At 61.3% G+C, this 23,283-nt stretch overlaps 1 protein-coding gene across 7 annotated transcripts in view; it reads right to left on the bottom strand.

Moving 5' to 3' along the window:
- Positions 1-23,283, bottom strand: part of ARHGEF11 (Rho guanine nucleotide exchange factor 11) — a 76,786-nt gene that overhangs the window by 35,188 nt on the left and 18,315 nt on the right. For 5 of the 7 annotated variants that reach the window (XM_032844972.1, XM_032844968.1, XM_032844975.1 and 2 more), the window contains exons 2-4: positions 3,859-3,873; positions 3,465-3,553; positions 2,543-2,641 (exon numbers count right to left, since the gene is read on the bottom strand). In XM_032844972.1, the coding sequence (XP_032700863.1) occupies positions 2,543-2,641; positions 3,465-3,553; positions 3,859-3,873 (203 nt within the window). The remainder of the gene's footprint in view (positions 1-2,542; positions 2,642-3,464; positions 3,554-3,858; positions 3,874-23,283) is intronic. The other 2 variants (XM_032844971.1, XM_032844970.1) reach the window with 1 other exon arrangement.

The following is a 23,283-nucleotide window of genomic DNA, read 5'->3' on the forward strand; positions in this document are numbered from 1 at the left end:
GGTCACCGCGTCCCTTTTGGTCGAAGTCCAGTCCTGAGTCGGAGGGGCCCGGGCCGAGCGTCCTGGTGGCCACCGTGTCCCCTTCGGATGAAGTCTGGTCTGGAGCAGGAAGCAGTGGGTTTAGGGGGCTGTCGGGAAAGAAGCCGTGTCCGTGACCCAGAAGTGGCCGGTGAAGCAGCAGGTGCTCCAGAAGGCGTAGCTCAGAGAGTCCCTGAAGGTGCCACACTGACCAGCTGGTTTTCCGTGGGGACGAAGCAGCCTTCCCCGGGAAGGGGGCGCAGCCAGGACTCCCGCAGCTGGAGAGGAGAGGGCAGGGCCTGGCTGCGGGCTCCAGGGGACAGGGTCCCTGTGTCGTTAGGGGCGGTGAGTGGAAGCCGGCGCTCAGGGGCCGCTCCGGGAATCCCAGGGCCCTGCAGGGTGACACAGACTCCACACCACAGGGGCTCGAGAAACGGCCCGGCAGAGCCCGGAGGGCCACACGCCTGTCCCCGGCAGGGTTGACGGAATGTCTGAGCTCCACCCCGAGACCTGCTGGGAACACAGATCCCTTTCAAAACGCCCCTGACAGAGGACCCTGGCTGTGCGGTTGGTACAGCATGCGACTCCTGATCTCAGTGTCGGGAGTTCCAGCCCCACGCTGGGCACGTGGCCACCCCTGAGCTCTGACGGAGATGGATGAGGTAGGGGTGTTGGCTTCGTGGCCGCCGATACGACGCCTGCTCTGCAGCTCATGGGATCAACAAGTGGTTTCGCTTTTCAAGTCTTTTTTTTGTTTTTTTAAAGACTTTATTTTTTTTGTCAGAGAGAAAGCACGAGCAGGGGAACCAGCAGGCAGAGGGACAAGCAGACTTGCCGATGAGCAGGGAGCCCGATGTGGGACTCGATCCCAGGACTCTGGGCTCACGCCTTGAGCTGAAGGCAGACGCTTCACCGACTGAGTCCCCCAGGCGCCCCGACTTTCAAGTCTTATTATTTGACAAATACATTTTGTGAGGCTGTGGCTGCCACAGATGATTCTGCTGAGGATCTGGGCAAAGTCACCAGGAAACCTTGTGGAAAGAATTCGTCATTCTCGATGTCACTGAGAACATCAACGGTTCGTGGGAAGACGTCCGATACCAATGTTCTGCAGGGTTTGGGGACCGATCGCAGTCCTCATGGAGGACCGTGAGGGACTCCGAACTCTGCTGGAGATGTGTCCGCAGACGTGCAAACAGCAGCAGAACCAGAACTGGACCCGGGGCAGGGGTGTGAAGCCGGAAGGGCTGTGGTCTGTGAGGTCAGAACGCGTGAGGAGCTCTCCTCACAGAGGCTCCGAGCTCTTCCCGGAGGGTGCTGTGCGGGCCGCTGTGACCACTGAGGGTCTCGGTTAACCCAGTAGAGCGCGCCGCGGCAGGCGGGACAGGAGTGTCCCCAGTTCAGGGAAGGACTCCCGGGTCTGCGGTGCTATCGAGCTGCAGCACAGGGCACTGGGCCGCAGGGACATCGCTCACGGAAGCGGGGGCGTCTGTTGAAGCCACAAACTTCACTGTGTGACTCTAGGAAACGGCCACGGCCCCATGGCCTTCAGCGGCCGCCAGCATAGAGCTTACGCCTGGCGGACGAGCGAGAAGGTGCTTTTCGTGAAGACGTGAACATCATGCTTCTGCACCTAGCGCGACCACTCACGGCCAAGCACAGGGTAGCGTACACGTGCTTCACCTGCTGGGAACCCGAGTCACGCGTGTGACACGCTGGACGGTGCCATCTGCTCTACTGCGGCCGTCCGACGGGGAGCGAGCCCGCCTCGCCTCTGCCGGGGGCTGTACTCTGGAGCCCGTACGCTCTCCACCTCAGTGGCCCGGCCCGTCTGCCGCAGTGCCGGTCGCTCTGTCCAGGACACGGGCCTCACAGGCTTCCGTGCTCCTTCCTGCGGGTCGGTGTCAGCCGCGGTCACCGGCCAGCTCGGTCCTGCCGCTGGTGGCTCTTCCCCAGGTGCGCAGTGGCCGGACTGACCTGTGCGCGGGCCGTCCCACTCCGCTCCCTTCCCACCCGATCCCTATCCCAGCAGCAAGCTCTCATTCCTGCCTCCCAGACGAGTCCCCAAACCCCCTCTTCCAGGAAGCCTTCGGGCACAAACGGCCTGCACACAGATCTCCCAACACCGCCCTTCCCTGCTGTCCCACACTCGTCATTCCTCCTGCAGTCACGTTTAAGGTCGCTGCACCCGCCAACGCGGGTGACCACAGGGACCGGCACGTCCCATCCTGCACTGTGAGGTGCCGCAGCATCCCCTGACCCAGCGCGGGCCCTGCCATCCCGAGGGTCGCCGGCTGTTCCCACCCTTCCCAGCACGACGCGAGCACGCAGCGCGACCCCAGAAATCCCGTGGAGGTGCGCGGGGCTCTGATGACGCCCCCAGGCGCCCCCGGGGACCAGGTCTGGAGGTAGGCATTCACGCCCAGAACTCGCCACGCCGTGCAGAAAGCACGTGCTGCCTGGCTCCGGTGGCTGTGGCACATGCGGCTGTCGCACGCGGGCAGGCCGGGGAGGCAGCACTCACCAGGCCGCACGGACTGCACCAGGACAATACGGTCCCCGCTGACTGTGAAGCCGAAGCCATGCTGGTCCTTCTGGATGATGACGCAGCGCTGGACAAGACCTGACAAGAGATGACAGAGGACAAGGGGTTACGGAGGCACAGCCGCTGGAAGGCTGGTGCGCACAATCAAGACAAGCCCGGGAAGGCCGCAGCGCTGCCTCCTCCAGAAAGCCTTCCCAGACTAACGGACTCCCCAGACTCCTCCTGTCCAAACACTACACTCGGCGAGTGATAGCACCCTGTCCCCGACTCTGCGTTACACCCGAGGAGCGACCCTCCTCTGCGCACTGGGCTGACTCTCTGGGTCTGGCTGAGGACGGACATGACAGAAAAGCAGCCCTGTGACAGGCCCAAGGGAGGCTGGGGTTTTCCATCCAATGAAGCCCCATGGGCGTGGCGTGCTACACCAGCTCGCAGACGGGGATGACCCGGGGGGGGGACCCTGCCAAATCCAGGGAAGGGTGCGTGGAAAGAGAAAACCCCTTCTTTTCACATGTATGTCCGTGCACAGAACGTGCAGGATAAGAAAGCTGGGACCGCCGGCCGGCCACGTCCCTGTGGGTGTGACTGGACTCACACGCGCCTGCCGATGTGTGACCTTCTCCTGAGATGGACGGAGCGTGAGCTCTAGAGTGCGAACCCAACGGGCTTCATACCTGCCTCCGTCCCCTCTGAGCTCGTGTGCGGGGCCAGTTTCTGAGCCCTCTGTGCCTCCGCTTCCTCAGCTGTAAAGCACGGTAACATCTACTTTCCAGAGTCGACAGGAGGACGACTGAGGCAGTTTATATATAAAACGTGTAACGTCACACCTCACACACGTTGTGAGCTCAGATCTGCCGGTGGCGGCGCTCGTGTCGGCGTCGGTGTCAGCGCCCAAGCTCACCTGCTGTCTCAGAGGTGTCCAACGGCTGGCGGAGGTGGGAAGGGGACCTGCGTTCAGGCGCCGGGTCTCCCAGAGACAGGCTGCTTAACCTGGCGGGTAAGGAAAGCACACTGGTGAGCTGCGCAGGGAGGGACCAGCGTTAGGTTCTGGTAAAAGGGGCCCCGAGTCTTGGGTAAAGAGAGGCCAACCCTCTCACCCCAGAACCCGCTAAACCTGGTGGGAGATGAACCAGGTCTACACCACTGGCAACACCACCTATTTGGAAGCCTGGGCTGGCAGGGCAGGCATGGTCTGACACCCAGCGAAGCGTGAAGGGCGAGAGCCCTCCCCGGGGTCGGGAGACGGAGCCGCGCGAGGATGGGATGTGCACAGACGCACGCTTGTTGGGTCTTACCAGGCTGCAGTGGGGCTGATGGGACAGGAGGAAGCAGCAGAAAAATGGGTGCAAGAAAAAGACAGGAAAAAATAAAATGCTTGTTAGTTTTAGGCGGTGATTTGCAAAGGAAAGGGAGACTAGAGAGCGAGACCATGGAGTGTCAGAGCCACACGGAGACCCACATGCACCCAGCAGAGGACGGCAGTGGGTACGGCGGACGGCCTCCCCGACTTGCGTTTCATCTTGCCCCCCACCCCCACCAAACCGGCATCTCCAGGAGGCTCACTGGGCATCTGATACTAAGCTGTTGGGGAACCAGCACACGCCTCTCTAGAAAGGAGGGGCCCAGCGATGGCCCGAGCCTCTGAACACGCGCCTATCCTGTGGGCTACGGGAGCCTGGCCTGTCCGTGGCCATATTCCAACCCACACACACCCCGCCGGCAGCCAGCCTGGGGTACCTCGCTCAGCAACTGTAAAGACCCTAAAACCTCAAGGTTACCGAACCAGATTTACCCCCGAGCTTGTGTTGAACGGGTCCCCTGTGCGGTGCGGTGAACTCAGGCACTGCCATGCCTCTCCCTCCCGGAAGAGTGCACCTGCCGCCCCTCCGACGGGGATCCTCAGGTGCACCTCCAGCAAGTGACCAGAAAGGCACCGTGGGCAGAGGCAAAGTACGGACTCGTGGGAAGGCTTCTGCAGGTGGCAGGGCCAGAACACTGCGGTGTGACTGGGGGGTCGCTCAGCCGTGTGTGGGGGGCGACCAAGTGAACCCAGTGGCCTCCGGGATGTCTGGTGGGGTGAAGGGAGCAGGGAGCAGAACCGTGCGCACAGAGCAGGTGGGCACAAGAGCGGGAAGGGAACCATGTGCTTCTGTGTTTACAGACTCGTTCGCGTGTGTACACAATGTTGGAAGCACCTCTGGGAGGACCCGAGAGAAACCCCCACCCAGGCCGCCCAAGGCCAGAGGCTGCGTGTCCGGGGCACAGGGCGGGAGCTGCAGGCTTGAATGCACCCACCACAGTCAGTCCCGTGAAGGTCGCTTCGGGTAACACACACACCCCAGAGTGAAGATCCCTCTGACGCTTCAAAGAGAAGTTCCCCTCACTCTGCTGCCCCTCTTACCCGGACGGTGAGATGCTTTCTACTGGCTGGTCTTTGGATCAGAGAGAGAAGGACACCAGGGAAGAGGAGAGCGCGGGGCCCAGGAGAGAGCGACGCAGGAAAGGAGGAAGAGAAACAAAGAACCAGACCAGACACTGGAGCGGCTCGTTCAGAAAAAGCCGCAAGTGAGCCCAGAAGGGCCTGGGGATGGAAACCGGCCACAGAGCAGCAGAGTCACTTTGAGGAAATGCAAACCCGCCTGCGTCCTCTCGCTGCTCAGGACTCGCAGAGCTTCCTAGGGTCCACAGGAAAGCTGGGCCGCAGCGTGGAGCAGGGAGTCCTGCCGGCCCCCACACGGCCCTGGACCCCCGCGCCGCACCAGCATGTGCACAGTGGGGCTGCCCCCTCCCTCGACTGCTGGGTGGCCTGGGGCAGTTGCGGGCCCAGGGCGGCGCTTCTTCTCACTGTTGGGTCTACGGTCCGGTCACCTGCTCTGGTTTCTGGCTCCTGCCTCTGCCCGTGCTGGGCCTGCTCCCCGATGTCCTTCCCACTCCACAGCCCGGTACAGCATCCGGACGCCAGACAAGAGGGTGCACGGCCAGCAGCTCCAACTCCAGCTGTATTCCAAGGACCTGACTCCATGGGTCCCGCCCACCTGACCCCTCCACCCACGGCGGGCCCTCCGCTGAGTTCAGCATCCAGTGTTCTAGAAGGTGCGGGAGGGAGCGGCACTCACCCCCGTGACCGTTCGGCGTGACATGCGTCCTGCCGTCATTGCGCCGCAGCCCGCGTGTCACTCACGGCGCCGTGAAACTAAATGGCGTCCCAGCACCCAGACCCGTGCTGTCTTAACAGCCACCAGCCACAAGGAGCTACGCAAATTTACACTTGAAATAAAATTTAAGACTCAGTTTCAAAGCTGCACGAGCCACATTTCAAGGTCTCCACAGCTACGTGTGGCTCGTGGCGACCACACTCCAGGACCACGCACGGCACCATAGAATGTTCTGCCAGACGGCGCCGCTCCAGACACGGCGTGAGGCACAGGGGTGCAAACCTGGGACATGGTCACTGCGGCGAGTGGAGGAGGGCACCGCAGAGCTTCCGCAGACACGGGGTAAGCGCTCTGTCCCGGCCCCGCTGAGAGGGTTCTCAGAATGGATCTCGGTGGAAAGTCTCTTACCCCAGCCGCTCCTGTGCTGTCTTGGGTTGGATCCATGCCCCCCACCACTGGGTGACCCCACACAGGTGTGAACCCCTCCTCGCCAGCTCAGGAGAAGGCCCATTTCGTCCTGGGGCAGGTCAGGCCCCCTCGTGGCCTCTGATGGACTCTGCGGCCCTGGGAACACACCTGTCCCAAAGCCCGGAAGAGACGGGGACTCTCAGCCTGCGCTGCTCTGCCCCCGACCTGGGCCGAGCGCCGTGGCGCATGATGGAAGGCCCCCCAGGCCATGGAGGGCGTCTGCAGCATCGAGAATCCTTCCAGCAACAGAGGCGGACATTTTCTTCTCCTTGAGAGCTTCACGGAGGAAAACCCACCCCAGAACCAGAGGAGGGAGACTCGCCAGCAGCAGCAAGCACGGCTGGATGCAAACGACCCTTGGGCTGCTGGGTCCCTGGGCGTGGAGCCTAAGCAGAGGCTCTGAGGCCGACTGTGGGGAGGTTAAAGGCTGAGGCAAGGGAGGATGGAGCAGAGGCAGGAGGGCAGTTTGGCATGAAAGAGGCCATCAGAGAAGAAGAGGACTTCCACGCGGGGCCCCCCCTTCCTGACACGCCCACGGAAATGGGGCAGCAGAGACGGGACTCCAAAGGACTGACACCCGACGGGTGTGGGGAAGGCCCGGGAGAGTGCGGACTGTCCCCACGAATTGGGGGCTTGCTGAATGGCTGCCCCAAGACAGCTGCTGGCCGGCCTGGCTGCTCAGTGAGCCCCGCGCCCTGGAGCCCCCGACAGATGTGGCCAAGCCCCTTGCCTTGTGCCACCAGAGCTGACCGTGGCTTCCAGCCGCTCGCCTGGACGACCGCAGGAGCCCCGTGTCGGCTCCCCTACCGCGGACTGGCCCTCCCAGCATGGCCTTCTCTGGGTCCCTCATCGGGACTAGCTGGTCATTGCCGCGTCACTCCCCAGTGCCCTGGTGTGCACGCCGTCCCCCCAGCACTGAGTGCCGAGGCCTCTCTCCAGGCGGCTCCAACACCGTGCTGGCTCCGTGGTCCCTGCCACCACGGGACCCCATGCTCACTCTGCGGCTGTGGGAGACGGCCCCACCACGCTCCCCGGGCCGCGGCAGCCCGCACTTCCTCTACCCCAAGATTTTATGCTGAGAAATTTCAAACCCACGTTAACGCTGCGGGAGTAGCACGGTGAACGCACACGGAGCCTGACGCTAGATTCACCCGTTAACTTTTCGCACTTGCTTTGTTCTTCTGTTGTTACTATTTTTTCCCTTTCAAAGCCAGAAGACCGCACGGTACTTCATCCCTAAGTACATCGGCATCGATGCCCCAGGCCCTCCGGGCTTCTACACAACCACAGCGATGTCAGGACAGCCAAGAGTTCCCCTCTGACCCAGTAAGGTGACCTCAGACGTGTCCCCGCTCCACCCCCACTGTCCATCGCTCCTCTAGGTCACTGGGCTCCAACGGCCTCGGCCACGGTCCTGGCGTGGAGCGCGGATCGTGTTTACTCGTTCTCCGTGGTGGTCGTTTGATCCAGAACCCTGCCCACGCTGGTCGTCCTCGTGCACGGCCAGCAAAGGACTTGTCTCCACACCATGGATTCACATCAAGCCTTCTGAAAGAGCATCACGTAAGCGATGCTCGTCTCTGGTTCCTCTCGGCTCCGTCACTCCTGGGAGGGGGCAGCGGTACAAGCAGATCTCCCGTCCGAGTGAGCAGCCCACCTGGGCTGATGTTTGAGCCGGAGGCGCACTGTTCTGCGGGGGCCCCACGCCCAGCTGCTGCCCCGTCCACGGACGTCCGTGCCTGACCCGCTCGATGCGCTGAGGGCTGCGGACAGGCCGTCTGCCGACTCCGTCTTTCCTCCCAGGTTGACCGGCTTGCGGTGCCGTGTAGAGAACACCGTCTTCACCCTCCCCTGGAATGGTGCTGTGAAGGCGTGAATGTTTTCTCCGATGCGATGCGCTATAGTCCATCATCATCATGACTTTTCTTTTTTAATGTGTTTGTTTTGTTCATTAAAAAACAACAACTCCACAGCCAATATGGGGCTTGAACTCAGGATTGCGAGATGAAGAGCGGCTCATTCCACTGAACAGGCCAGGCGCGAGTCGCCGTCACTTGGTTTAAACAAGGATTTTATTTATCAGAGAGACAGCGCGCACGAGAGAGAGAGAGAGAGAGAGAGAGAGAGAGAGACACTGAGCAGAGGGAGAAGCAGACTCCCCGCTGAGCGGGAGCCGGACGTGGGACGTGATGCCACGACTCTGGGATCACGACCTGAGCCGAAGGTAGACAGTCCACTGACGGAGCCACCCAGGCGCCCCACCTCACCACTTTTTAAAAAAACTGTCGGAAGTGCCGCATTTGGCTGGCGGAGCTCTCGCTCCAGTGTCAGGAGCTGTGTCCGTGGCTTGCGTCGCGTGTGCCGGCCGCCCCGCCTCCGACCCGCACGCCCGGCCGGGTCTGGGGAAACACCGCGACCCGCACTCCCACCCTGGGGGGCGGCTTCGGCCCCGACATCCGCAGACGCGGATATTTGTGCAGAATGGGTGCGTTCACACAGAAATCCCAGATGTAAATAAAATCTTAAAAAAATAAAGTACATTCAGAACTGTCCCTAGTCTGTTCCTCCCCCTCCTCCAAAGACACTTTTTTTTTTTTTAAGATTTTTATTTATTTGACAGAGAGAGATCACAAGTAGGCAGAGAGGCAGGCAGAGGGAGGGGGAACCAGGCTCCCCCGAGCAGAGAGCCCGATGCAGGGCTCGATCCCAGGACCCTGAGACCATGACCTGAGCCGAATGCAAAGGTTTAACCCACTGAGCCACCCAGGTGCCCCCTAAAGACACGTTTTCATTTGTCTTCGGCTTCCCATCTGGGCTTGCTCCTGGGAAGCTAAGCAAACACGCCGGAATGTTCTCGTTCTCCCCCTCTGCTTACACGACAGCAGTACCTCACAGACTCACACTTCGTCTTTCCCATTTAACCAATCCTCGAAGTGACTCCATGTCAGTCCGCAGAAATCTGCCATTTCCTTTCCTTCCGCTGGGCCCACAGCTACGCTGGCGTTCCCCATCCCCACCGCCCCCCTGCTCCCTGGCACCGGCTAGAGGGCAAAGGTCGCAGTGTGTACTTTCCGGGAGCCCTCCAGCAGCACCAGGCACAGGGGAGAGCCACGCCACAGATACACGCCCAAAAGCCCCTCCTCCCCCTCATGGGAGCCTGTAAGACACGTGAGAAAGTGCGGAGACGTCTGGCGACCTTCCAGAGAGCAAAGTCGAAACTGCCCACAGGTCCCTTCTGTTGGCCTATGGGTGGTGGGTGTGTGTGTATTTTTAAAAATTAGTTAAAAATTGAAGATCGGGCAATTTCACATTCACAAGACACAGGTGTCTGGTGTCTGGGAAACGGGGGGAGTTCCGACACCACTGTGCCCCTGGTCTTGCTCAGCGACTGTCAGCTGCCCTCCCCATCCTCACTCCACCCCACCGGCCACGTGGGCCAGACAAACAGCCTAGCAGGTCCCTGTTCCGTGGCCGGTTACTAGGTGTTTCCCACCTTCCAGGCAGGGGCTGACACGCAGCAAACACGGGGCGAAATGGAGTTAGGACACACCCGACTTCGCGGTCTGGGCCCCTAAAGCAAGAGTTATCTGACCTGTGGCCCTAGGAAGAGCTTAACTGTGTTTACTGGACCTTTCCTCCTCTCCCTCACACACGCACACGGGACAACACACACCTCACACGTGATACACATAGGACATACACACACACCAGCTCACGGGATGCAGACGTAGCACACACACGTCCTATGTGTCTGGAAAGATAACACGATAAATACAGAGAAGAAATCACACACCACACGTGAGCTGACCGAGGTCTCCCACGTCTGGGGAAGTCACATTCCCAGGCCCCTCCCCAAAGCCATGAGCAGCCGTAAACCAGGAAAGAGCTACCAGGACCTCCGTCCCAGATAAGTCCACACTCGCTGAACCCTGCCCTGGTCTTACTGGACTGGTTTTCCTTATCTTCCAGGGTGGAGGAGCTCGAAGCAGCCTCTCAGGGCCCTCACGGCCCCAGGATTCCGTGTCTGGGTGGCCCTCTAGGTCAAGGTCACACAGGGTGCCCATGCCGCACGTCTGCTGAAGGGCCTTGCATGCCCCTCCTTGGGGAGCCGGTGTGAGGGTCACAGGGGCCTTGTCCGACAGCTTCCCTGACGGTGCAAACGCTCTCGAGGTCCACACCGGATGGCCGACAGCGTGCTAGCGGCGAGGGCCAGACTGGTGAGTGGACGAGGGAGGGAGCAGTGAGGGTGAGCCCGGCGTGCCCAGTCCCCCCTGCTCCCACGCAGCTCTCGGAGGGCCATGTCTCCCTGGCTCACAGCCACGTGTGCGGGGAGGCTGAGCTTCCACACCAGTGTTTTACACGTGGCCCCCGCAGGACTGTTCGGAAAGCACACTTGCGGGCAGAGTGACATACGGGCTCAAGCCCAGCCTTCTCCTGGCTGTCACCCCACCGAGAAGCCCCAGTTTCTCAATGACAAATGTGGAAAATACGACTTTCCTCCAAGGGCAACCGGGAGCGCGGAAGCACGGTCAGCGAGACCTCGGAGCCAACCTGTCTGAACGGAAATCCAGCTCCCAGCCCAGCCCGAGCCCAGCCTAGCTCCTGAGCAAATGTGTCCTCCCAAGGGGAACGCTGGGGCCCGACAGTCATCTCTGACAGCCCTGCAAACCGAGTCACCTCCAAGTCCTATGGCTAGTTCCCTCCTCTAGGTCTGGACCCACCTGCCTCTGCCCCTCCTGCCCCTCCCGGCTGTGCAGTGTCCCCTCCCCAGAATCCACCCATTGTCTACGATCCATGATCTCGTAAAAAGATAAATCAAAATGTCACCCAGGAGGGCTTTCCCACCATCTAAATGCCAGCACAGTCTATAGGTCCCCCCGCGGGCAACCCACACCCTTCCTCCCTGCAGCGCAACCCCCATCACGTTTCTCCCCCGAAGTCTCCCCCGCAGCGCCACTCAGAGCTGACCGGTCACTTGGTGCTTTCTGGGGTCGGTTCAGATCTACTTTCCCGGTTTGCCGACCAGCTTCGCTGTCTCCTGCTCTAGAGCACTCGGCTCCAGGACGTGGCGCGCCGCGGACGGCCAACCAACGGGAGGTCAGAGCCAGAATCGGACACATCACGCCTGCACCCTGGACAGCCCACCTGCCTGCTCCACCTGTCCCAGGAGCGGCCGTGGGAATTACATGAGGGGAAGTCGGGAGGCTCCAGAAACACCGAGGCACAGGGCAACGACCGAGGGGAGGCTGGGGCCAGGCCGCTGCTGGAGGCTTCCTGGGGCTCATGGGATCCGAGCCAGCGTTGAGAAGTGCAGGTCTGACGGCGGAGGCCCAGAGAGCCTGTGGGACAGAGCCGGCGTGCACCTGAGCGCGAGCGCTGCTGTGGGGAAACCGGGAAGGGCCGGTGGGAGAGAGGCCCGGGGGGGTGGGCAGCACGACTGCCCCCTTGCTGTCCACGGGGGGTTCAGGAGCCACGGGGGCCGCTGCAGGGCACCGCCAACGTGCTGACTGGAAGTGAGAGACACTCCATGGAAACACCCACGAGGTTGCAGAGACTTAGTACGAACCGTGGAGAAATGGGACGGGATCAGCACTTGCGACGCTGCACGTCAGGACGGCAACCCTTGAGCAGACGGATGAAACGTGACGCTGAAGTTCATTTCTCCTACCCCTCCCTACGGTTCCGATTTTTATTAAGTAATCTCCACACCCAACATGGGGGCCTCGAATCTCAGCCCCGAGAGGGAGTTGCACCTCCCCTGACTGAGCCAGCCGGGCGCCCCCTCCTTACTACGTTAATGTGGCTACTAGAACGTTCCCAACGCCACATGTGGCCTGCGTTCTGCCCCACCGGGCACATGGGTGCTGACCTCTCTCCCCTGTTCTTGTCCGCTGGCCTTGAGCTCTGGAAGGGCTCCTCTCGGCGGCCCCAGCGAGGAACGAGGGAGGGGCTCTGCGGGTTGGCCCACTCCAGCGCTTGGCACAGAACGGGATGCTGGCGGGCACGGGACCTTCACCCGCCGCTTCCCCGCTCACCAGCACGGGCACAGACTCACGTCCGACTCACCGAGCTGGTCACCCGGTCCTCAGAAGCAGCCCCGGGCCTGGGCCACCCCCAGGGAGTCAAGGGGGTATGGAGGAGAAGGGTGGGCAGGTGTGGACCTGGACGGGGTTCGTGGGCATCATGGCTCTGACCACCTGTGGGGCTTAGGGAAAATGGCTCCCTGGCCACGACCCTCGGTGTCCTCACCCCCACAACGGGAACGCTAGCCACCCGGCCCACGGTACGTGCTGAGCTGGGGTAAGTCTGGCACGTGGCTGAGCTCAAAAAACGGTCGCCGTTCCTGCCCCGAGGCCCTCGGTCCCGCAGCGGGAGCGAGCGGCCCAAGCACAGGAGAGACGACCGTGGGGTGCTCGTGGGTCCGTGTGACCGTGCCTAGACCTTTGCAGGGGCAGACACCCCGCCGCGGGTTCTTCTCCCAGGGCCCACCCCTGCGTTCCCGGCTCCGCGTCTGCGGATGTCGGGGCCGAAGCCGCCCCCCAGGGCGGGAGTGTGGGTCACGGCGTTTCCCCAGACCCGGCCGGGCGTGCGGGTCGGAGGCGGGGCGGCTGGCACACGCGACGCAAGCCACGGAGGCCGCCACGGCCGCAGGGAGGGGGCGGCCCAGGCCGTCTAGACGTGGCTCTAGACCAACTCTGCCCCCGTCTCGTCGTACGCCCTTGGAAAAGCAGAAGAAAATTACAAGGAATAAGCACGTGTCGGGACACAGGCCTTCATTTGATCCTCGCGCCCACCTGACGGGGCAGACACTGTTATTTCCCTCGACGGGTGAGGAAAACCCAAGTCCGAGGAGCCGGGATGCTGCTCCGAGGACACAAGCTACTGAGCGGTGCAGCCGGACGCGGGAGCCGCGCTTCTCCTCCTGGCGCCGTGGCTTCACCCCGACGCTGCAGGGCTGGGCCGGGACCCCCCCCCGGCTCGTTCTCATCGCGCCCCTCCCTCCGCCCCTCCCAGGGTGTCCCGGGCACCCCGGTCTGCGCACCCCGGGGAACCCACGGAGAAGTGCAATTATTCAACGGGCAGGAAACCGCCAGACGCCGTCCTCAGCAGCAACCCAGAAGCACGTCAGCGTCTGTGCTGGGGACACCGGCAAGGTGGCCAGGAAGAGTTTTACTCCGTTTCCCGGTTTTCACAAGGGCCAAGGAAGAGCAGAGCTCAGAACCCACAAGACACAGGCCGAGCCCGTGTCCCAGGGCCTGAGGGTGGAGGGCCTCGGTCTGGGGCCTGACGTGTCCTCGCCTGCGCAGTGCCTGTGGCGTGACAGGGGACAAGCCACCGAACGCCTCCAGGCCCCAGCTCCCGTGGCAGCACCGTGGGAAGACGGTCTTGCCCCTCGCATGGGGCCCTGCAATGGTGCTTATTCGGAAACGCCGAATCCGTCTGCAGGCGCGCGCTGTCTCTGCCCGGGTTCTCCTGAGGCGCGGACTACGCGTTCTAAGCGAATCCTCCGGAAGCGGGGATGGGACGTGAGGCGCGGCTCGCTGGGGACTCGTGTCCACAGAGCTGTGCTCTCTCGACCCCACAAAGAGAGGACGAACCGTAAAGCAGTCCTGAATAACAGCCGATCAAGAAACCTCCACCCCTTTAAACAGTCCGTCATCCGGCTCAAAATCCACTTTCCTAACCTACTTTGTTCGGTGGATACGGCCGGGCAGTTCAGTGTGTTGGGCGTCTGCCTTTGGCTCAGGTCGTGATCCCAGAGTCCTGGGATCGAGTCCCGCGTCGGGCTCCCTGCTCGGTGGGGACGGGCTTCTCCCTCTCCCTCTGCCTGCCGCTCCCCCTGCTTGTGCGCCTTCTCTCTTTCTCTCTCTCTGGCAAACTAAAAAATCTTTAAAAAAATTTTGTTTTCGTTCCAAGTTCGTATCAAAATTGAGGGGAAATACTGGTGGGAGGGGACAGTTGGCCCCTGATTTTAAAAGAGATGAACTTAAGCCACAGAATGACAGCTGAGGCACCTGCAGACATGGGGTCACAACACAGAAGCCTCCAGAGGTACTGGGGAGCCCCCAAGTCAGCAGAGGAACAAAGGTGGGCGGGGGTGGAGAGGGCCCTCTGAATTCCTCCTTTCACCCTTCTCAAGACTGCCCGGAAACTCCCTGCCTTCCGGAAGCTTCCTTCAGCTGACTCCCAGTGGTGGCCACGCCTGTTGTCTGCACCGCCCAGCCGTTGGGCTTCTGACTTGTGCTGTAAGGACGCATCCTCGCCCCCAGGTTACTTTAGAAGGGAACCAGTAATAAAACACCTGCCTGGAAGGTGGGACTTCTGTCCTCTATTTTGTGTTCCTTCGGCTCCCCTGACCAGGGCCCCCAGCCAAGAGCCCGGGCTCCACACCGGACGCTTCGCGACACAGCTGGTTAGGACGCCGACGGAAGGCCAGCCAGAGTGCTGGGACTGCTCTGAGCTGTGCACCCCCAGGGGACCCCGGTGCTGCTGGGACGGGGCCTGCGGGACGGGACAGAGGGTGTAGTGGGACTGGCCCTGGCCCTGGGCTCTCCCCAAGTCTGACACACTCGGAGGCCGTGTTGTGGGAAGACAAGCAGGGCTCCCACCACTTCCAGCAAGGGTGGCCTCGAGCTCTTTCCTACTAATCCCATCTTCCGAGTGGAGGAGCGCCAGGAGGATGGAGTCACCGGAGCTGGGAGACAGGAGACGGGACATGGCCGCCCCGTGTTGGGAAACAGATGGAAGCATCTGTTCTGTGCGGCTACATTTCAGGGCCCTCTGTGCGCCTCAAAGGTTACCATTGGGCCGTGCGTGTGGTCTCGGCGCGGCCTCCTGGCGATCTGCAGCTCTGGTCAGAACCTCAGCGGCGGGTCTTGGCTCATTCACAGCCGAGTGCGGCGCGTGCGCACACCTGCGCGGCGCGGTGACGGGGCCGCGTGAGCCAGAGGGTCCCGCAGCTCCTTTCCAGGACCTAGACACACACACTCACTCCCCCAGGCACAAACCACATCACAACGAGGGACCCTACCCCAGCAGGGTGAGAACGGTATTTCAAGTCAGAACCTGCCCATCTGCGGGGTAACATCTTGAAGGAACAAACCCGGATGGACCGGGAGGGGGTCCCCGGCACCCGGGATGCTGCACAGATTCTCCCCGTCAGGCCAGACACGCACGCATCTCCGTGAAAATGTGCTGAATGATGGAAGACCAACCTTGACATTCCACCTCCTCCCAAACCCCGTGCGCAAACAGCAGCCCTGTGCCTCTTGCACCGTCTCCGACGGCGGAGCTCACGTCCTCCCCGGCCTCCCTGGTCAGCTGGTCCGGGGACCTGTGGTTGTGTGGCTCCCAGCCGCTGTGCCTGGTGCCAGCATGTCTTGGTGCCTCACTGCTCTGAGTCACCTCTCCCGGGTCCATCACGTCTCCCTCCACAGGCAACATCGCACCCCCTGAGCCAGCACTGGGCACACACTGCCCGGACGTGCTTGTGGCCAGTGCACAAACGGGCTCCAGCCAGGTTGCGACACGCATGTCTTGAGCATCTCTTGCCACAACATGCGGCTGGTGAGCGGTGTGGGCCCCGGGGCTTCCCCGGAGGAGAGGGCCGGGCCTATGGCCCCTGAGCGCTCCCCGTCCCACCTGCTTGCCCTCTCCTGGGCTGCTCTGAGGACCGGACTGTCTGAACACGAGACAGGAAAATGCTCGGGCTGGGGCATGCACAGTCAGAACTCAGAACTCCAAGCCCTCGTTTGTGGGACTCATTCTTCACGACGCCCCCGGGGGGGGCAGAGATCTTGGTGTCGTGACTTCAGAGCAGAGGGAGCTGGGCTGCGGAAACGCCGGCCGCCAGGCTGAATTTCCCGCACGCGGTGGGCGAGGAAGCACAGGTCCAGGAGCCCCTCCGGCCCCTGCGGCCTCACCACCTGTGCCCCCTGCTCAGACCCGTCCTCTCCTTCCACCTCCATCCCGAGGCCCAGAGGGCAGAGCCGGCCGCTCATCTCCCCTTCCACTGGCATGTGCCGAGCACCTGCTGGGTGGCAGGGGCAGAGCTGGGAGCGCCTCGTCGGGCCCTCAGGACGGCTCCGCACACGTCCACTTCACAGACGAGGAACCGCAGTCGGAGACGACATAGGCCTCCCCAAGGTCCCGGGGTCGGTGGTGGTCTGTGCCAGGGCTGGAACTTAGAGCCCCGAGCCCCAAGCTCGACGGCAGCCCCACGAAGCCGGGCCGGCTCTGGGCGTTCCCTGGCCGCGCACACACACCACGTGGACTGCCGTCTCCGCGTCTGCAGGCCAAATGCTCCGGCTTCGCGGTCCCCGGGTTGGACATCCTGCTGCTGCCGACGCGGGCCCCGGGACCTCAGGCACCCTCACCTGTTGCAGAGGCCACGGCTGCTTCACAAGACCGTCTCGAGATTTAATGGTGCCGTTCCTTCCGCGCTGGGCATCCGACAAGCACTCAGAGCAGCTTCTGCTCTTACTACCGCCGCGGGGAAGGCAGTGGAGCTGCTGCCCCGTCTGAGGTTAGCACTTCCTGACCCATGATGACGGATGCCCAACTCAAGGACAGGGGAAACCAAGGCACAGAGACGGGGTCCTCCCCTGAGGGCAGGGCCGACCCCCTCTCCCAGGCCCTGCTGCCTCCCTGAGCTCTTCCGAACCGTCTGGGGTTTCAGAGTACACAATCTCGCACCCAGAGGAAGGCCTTGCTGCCCTACACCTCTCCTAACTGCCCCGTCAGAGCTTTACGGGCTCACCCTGCCCCCCAACTGAAAAGGGGGGCTGGGCACACTGTTCCAAGTGGAAAATCCAAGCCCATCCCAGGCAGAAACCCCAAGTCTCTGCTGCTCCAGCAGATTTCCAGCATGCGCTGGCTCCCAGAAACCACAATTACAGGCAAGCTCGGGGCCGAGGAGTAATTAGGCCCATACTGTGGGCTCAGCAGTCTCGGCCTCTCCCACCCCCTCGGCCAAGCCCACGGCAGCCACTGTGCAGTGGGCCGGCATGTTGGGGGATCTCCGCTCCTTCTCTCTTCCAGCCCCCTCACTTCCAAGAAAGTGAGGCAGGGTGGGTGAGGGAGGAAAGAAGCCGCCTCACAGGTATAACTTAAGCGGAATGGCAGCAGAAGCCGAAAGCAACTTCTGCAGAAAGCAAGCTTTCTTGAGGGCCCTCCCTTATTCCACCGCTTTCCACAAAGATGACACTGGGAAGGAGTTCCCTGGGTGAGACCCCCAATGTGACAACAAAAGGGATGCTAGGGAACAGGAACACAGTGTCCCGACAGTGTCCTCAGGCAGGGAGCACTGCAGGCCGCAGACAGGATGGAGGAGCACGGCGTCCGGGGGCCAGAGGAGTCCGGGCCACTGACTCTTACTCCAGTATCCTGGAGGGATGGGGTCCTGAGTAAATACCCACCCCAGGGCCCTTCCTAATCCTGGTGGGCAGGGAGGTCTGACAGGCTTGCCCCATGTCATTCCAAGGACGGCTCCAGACACACCATTAATAACAAAATGCTGTCCCTGCTGTCCCCACTCCCACCCTCTTTATGTTGTGGCTTTTGGTGGGGCTAAGAGCCTGGGCTCATCCACAGGGACCCACCAGAAGTGCAGTGGGTGCTGGACAGTGCAGAGGACAGGGACAGGGACATCCCAAATAGAGCACGGACCTCAAAATCCTAAAGGACCCTGAAGCAGTTATGGTGGGACAGGAGGCTGTCCGGGGTCTCTCGAGGCCAGTCCGGAGGCCCCAGAATCGTGGCTGACAGAGCAGACTGGCAGGGCAAGGCCACCCACGGAATCCGGCTTCAGACAGTAAAGTCCCTAGAAGCTTTGCTTGATGCGGTCTCTCCTGGCCAATCTCCCCCGGGCCCAGGCGCGCAGCACCCCTGCCCGCACAAACTCACCCGCGTCCCTGGCTCCACGCAGCAAACGCAGCAAGAACAAACAAGCACTTCACCCACGTATCCCGAGCTGCACCTGCCATCCCGGCGTGACAGGAAAGATGAATACTTCCCCGAATCTCTCTCCAAAGACCTGATTTGTGGATTAAATGACACTTGTGTTGACACTCTTAATCAGCTTCTATGTCTCTGGTGCCCCAGCTTGAAAGGAGGGCGCGTGTCTCACACCTCTGGGGCGTCTCTGCATCTCCTCCCCACAGGCCAGCTGGACAACCTGGGTGTCCCGGCACAGGCACGGACGTGTACGCACACCCACAGCACCCACAGACAGGTGCACGCACACGTACACACACATGCACAGCACCCACGGACAGGTGCACACACGCGCACGCATGCATACCCAGACAGGTGCATGCACACACGTACATACAGCACCCACGGACGCATGCACACACGCACATGCACGCACACCACCCATGGACATGCGCACACACACACAGCACCCACGGAAAGGCACGTGCACACACACACGCACACACAGCACCCACTCTAAGCTTCGGGACTCTGTGCACAGAGCACTGCTCCGTCCACCTCTTGGGCAGACCAGTTGATATGCAGCCACTGGCACACGTCCAAGGGACCAGAAGCCAAAGAGAAACAAGCCACTGAGACGGAGCCACGGCCACGCTGGCTGAGAATCACGGCCGGATTCCATGTGGTCCCAAGGCTGTTCCCGATCGGCAGACAGAGGGGACTGAGGCAGGGTGCCGGGAGCAAGGACACATCCCATCAAAGGTGCTGGAATCCTCGGACGCAAGTGGCAGAATCTAGTTTCTCTGGGACTCTTTCCAGTTCTTAGAGGACTCCTGGGGTGCTTGGGTGGCTCCAGGGGTTAAGCCTCTGCCTTCGGCTCAGGTCATGATCTCAGGGTCCTGGGATCGAGCCCCGCATCGGGCTCTCTGCTCAGCGGGGAGCCTGCTCCTCCCTCTCCCTCCACTCCTTCCCCTGCCTGTGCTCTCTCTCGCTTTCTCTCTCAGTAAATAAATGAAAAAAATCTTAAAAAAAAAAAAAAAAAGGAAAAGAAAAGGAGTCCTCTGGGATCCTGTTTGCCCTCGGGTGCAGACAGCTGGTGGGGAACGGGCCTCGAGGCTCTGGTTCTTGGTGACACCAGGCGGTCAGGTGGCCTGCCCTCCTGGGCCCTCACGCAGGCCTCAGGTTGGAGACAGGGATGACCAATGAAGGTTTCTACCAACAGCTGGACCCTTCCCGGAGCAGGCTGAACCTTCAATGATTTGACTGACAGGGGACACCATCCCCATAATCACGGGCTGTAAAAGTGCCAGGGGCCTTAGCCAGAGGACGAAGAACCCCGAGGCAGCCCCAGGTCTGCAGTCTGAGTCCCACGGCAAGGCCAGTGAGGCCAGGGCTCCTGCCGGGCCAGAGGGCCCAGAGCAGCAGCCGTTCAGGTCCTAAACAACTGGGGTCAGTGCACGCAGCGGGGTGTGACCCGGTATGGGGAACCGGAGAGCCCCACCCCCACGAGGAAAGGGGGGGGCAGTGAACACGAAGGAAGAGAAGGCCCGAGAGAAAAGCAAGGGAATGCCTAAATAAAAAGATGTGGGACGGAGGGCTTCCCAGAAGGATGTGGAGAAAGGGGTGGTGAGCCGGGGCCACAGAGGGCAGGTGGCCAGGGAGGAGGGGCTGAGGGGCACTTCCAGACACCTGACGACCTCAGGAGCTGGTCTATAGCCTCCCCCAACTGGCGGCTGGGGCGAGGTGGAACTCCTCATTACCGGCTTTGGGTGGAGATTTTTTAAAAAAGGCTGTGAAATCATTAGTTAGCGCAGAGCGTCTGGCACAGAAGTGGGTGATGGGGGATGGGGAGCAGGGCTACGGGAGGAGACGTGGGCAGTCCGCGAGAGGCAGCAGGCACGCTGCGGGGTGCTGGGCGAAGGCACTGGCCTCCGTGGGCTCTCAGCTTCCCACCTGGCCGCGCAGAATTAGACACAGGCTCCCACCCCTCGACTCAAACAGCACCTTCCCGAAAACGCCAACCCCACGTTCCTGACATTGTCTCCTCAGCACAGTTACCTAGGGCACTATACTTTAATTTCTCATTTTTTACACAGACTTCATCTATTAGAGAGAGACAGCAGGGGGAGGGTCAGGAGGAGGGGCAGCTCCCGGCTGAACGCGGAGCCCAAAGTGGGGCTCGAACTCACCACCCTGAGATCATGACCTGAGCGGAGAGCAAGAGTTGGACGCTTAGCAACCTGAGCCACCCAGGCGCCCCAATTTTATTTTTTATGTAATTCGCCTCAAATGGGAGCTCCAGGAAGGCAAAGAGTTCTGCTCTGTTCCATGCTCACAGCACCAGATGCTCAGAAACACCCGGGGAACGAAGGAACGCATCCCGCTCCCGTGACGGCAGGGGTTCGGTTCTGTGCCCGCCCATGGCCTGCACTGCCATCCGTAGGACGGAGGCAGCATCTCGACACCCCCAACCTCCTGTCGCAGACGAGGAGACGGAGGATCATGAGAGCCTTTGTTGTGGGCCGCACCTGTGTCCCTACACAGCACTGGGCTGCAGCCCTGACCGCCAGTGAGTGGAACCCGGGCCTCTGGGAGAGGAGTGTGGAATGAGGTCACGGAGGGCCCTCCTGACACAGGACAGCGGGATCCCCAGTGTGTACACGCCAAGGATAGGCGGTGGGTGTGCACGAGTAGCATGCGGCCGTCTGCAAGCCAGAACATGGCTCTCCAGGACCCAGACACACGCCTGACCTCGGACTTCCAGCCCCCAGCACTAGGAGAAAATCACCATCCGGTGTGTGGTATTTATTACGGCAGCCTGAGCACAGCAAGGCAGTCTTCGCATGACATTTCTGGGGTCCCTGGTGTCAGAACCGGAACCCAGGGCTCCGGGCTCAGGCCCAGGGTGTGCGTGCACACCGGCGTCAGTGTGCTGGCCATTCTGGAAATGACCACCTTTGGAGAAGCCGCAAAGGTGGGCTCGGTGTCTCTCCCTCTGTCCAACCCTGCAGAGCTTCCTGCTCTGGGCCCCGAGCCCATGGCCTCAGCTCTGGGAGGTCCGCAGGGGATTCCTTCACAAGGTGTGGAGAGGACGAGAGCCAGCCCTGGCTCTGCTTTTGTGTCCCCCCACCCCCGCTGGGTCACGAGGCTGCACAACACGTGGCACTTGGTGCAGATCAAGTCCACGGGAAGTGAGACGTCGGACGGCCTGAAGTGAAACTCTAGAGGCAGCTTAGGGTAACACTCCGCACGTCTGTAAGACCCAAGACTGTATGAAACTTAAAAACCAGGACTTTCAGGTAAACTCCTTCTTCTCTGCCAAAAGTCTGCTGACCGAGGACAAATGGATTTACACTTAATGTGCTTCCCCAGTGACTCAGACACCCGTGCGTTTACCATCACGGTGCTCACCAGTCACGAAGGACCACTCCTGGCTCCGCGGAGGTGAGTAGGAGGCCCAGGCACACAGCCAGCGCGCGCAGGATTCTCGTCCTTGGGAAATTCGCCAGCTTGAGGCGTCAGGGGCACAGTGTGCAAGGTACAAGTGCGGGAGCTGAGTGTGAATCCACAGCCAGCCGTCCACGGACAGCACCGAGTCACAGTGCTGGGAGCAGAAACCGGGGCTCTCTGATGCCGGGGCAGTGGACTGCGCTGAGCTCTTAAAGGGGCAGAGAGCACACAGATGCTTCGTCTGATCTGCTGAGCTTCTCACCCCGTCTGAACCACAAAGCGACCCAAACGCGGGAAGACTCCTCAGCGCGGACTCCTCCGCCGGTCGAAGCCGGTGGACGATTCCACCGAGATGCCGTCAGGCTGCCTGACCGCGAGACTGAAAACACACGGGGCCCAGGACCGGTCACGTTCGCGCCGGGCCGTGTCGTCGTTCACCGTAAAAGCATGCACCACACCGCCAGGCTCAGCATCCCCTCGCTGAACCTCTCCTGGCTTCTCCCAACGCGCCCTTGCTGCCTGGGGCACCCTGCCGATTCCTCTCACTCCTCTCCCAAAACCAATAAAACCCACAGCATCAAACTTTCATCCTCCAGTTAAAGGACGACATCCAGAAAGTGAAGCAGCAACACGTACAGCGGAAGACAGATGCGCGCCGCGTGTCCGGGAAGGGACGTTAGCCAGAATACATACAAAACTCTCACAAAACAATAAAAAAGGTTTTTTTAAAACGGAAAAAGATCTGAAGAGACCATTCTCTAAAGAAGACACACAAATGGCCATAAGCACAAGAAAAAATGTGCAACATCAGTCTTCCGGGAAATGCAAACCAAAACCACAATGAGACGCCACCGACCCCACTAGGATGGCTAAAGCCAAAATAATGGGAAACAGCGAGTGTGGGGACATGGGGAAGTGGGGACCTTGTTTGCTGCCGGGGAGGACGCGGACTCTCACGGCCGCCGCGGACACGGTGCGGCGGCTCCCGAGAACGGTCAGCACAGCGACGCGCAGAGATGCTCCGTCAGCCCCACTCCCGGGTCTGACCCCGGAGAACTGGAAACGGCCGGACGCGCACCTGTCCGCGGACGTTCACGACAGCGTTCGTGACAGTGTAGCCCCAGAGAGGAAGCCACGCGACCTGCAGCAGCAGCCCAGGGTGGTCTGTCCGGACGGCGGGACGGACCCATCCCCAGCCCCGCCCCGGGCAGGAAGCACTGAGAACACGTGAGGTCCCGGGGGAGCTGGGCGCAAGGACCGCACGTTACGGGGGTTCGGTTACACATGCCGTGTCCAGAAGAACCATGTTCCTGGACACAGGAAGGGCAGCAGGGGCGCTCTGGGGCTGGGGTGAGGGGGGCAGGACAGGGGAACGACTGCTAATGAGCACACGGCTGCTTCCCAGGAAACTGGAAAATTCTAAATGAGACAGGGGTGATGGCCTCCCAACTCTGTGACTGTCCCCAGACCGCCTAACGGTTCACTCTCACGGGTGAATTTTATGCTCTGGGGACCACAGCTCAATAAAGCTGTAAAATACACACGGCTTCTCTGGTTTTACCGAGCGGAGGAGAGGGGCCCCAGGACGCTGATGGACACCTAACCCTCCATCCGTCCCAAGTAAGGAGTTTCTCTCAGGGCTAGTTCAGGGTTTGGGTCAAATCCCCTCTGCTGAAGCCAGAAAGCACCACTTCACAGGCCGGTTCTGAGCAC

This window comes from Lontra canadensis, unplaced genomic scaffold (genome assembly GCF_010015895.1).
Source record: "Lontra canadensis isolate GAN:19392208 unplaced genomic scaffold, GSC_riverotter_1.0 scaffold160, whole genome shotgun sequence".
In the NCBI taxonomy this organism is placed as follows: Eukaryota; Metazoa; Chordata; class Mammalia; order Carnivora; family Mustelidae; genus Lontra; species Lontra canadensis.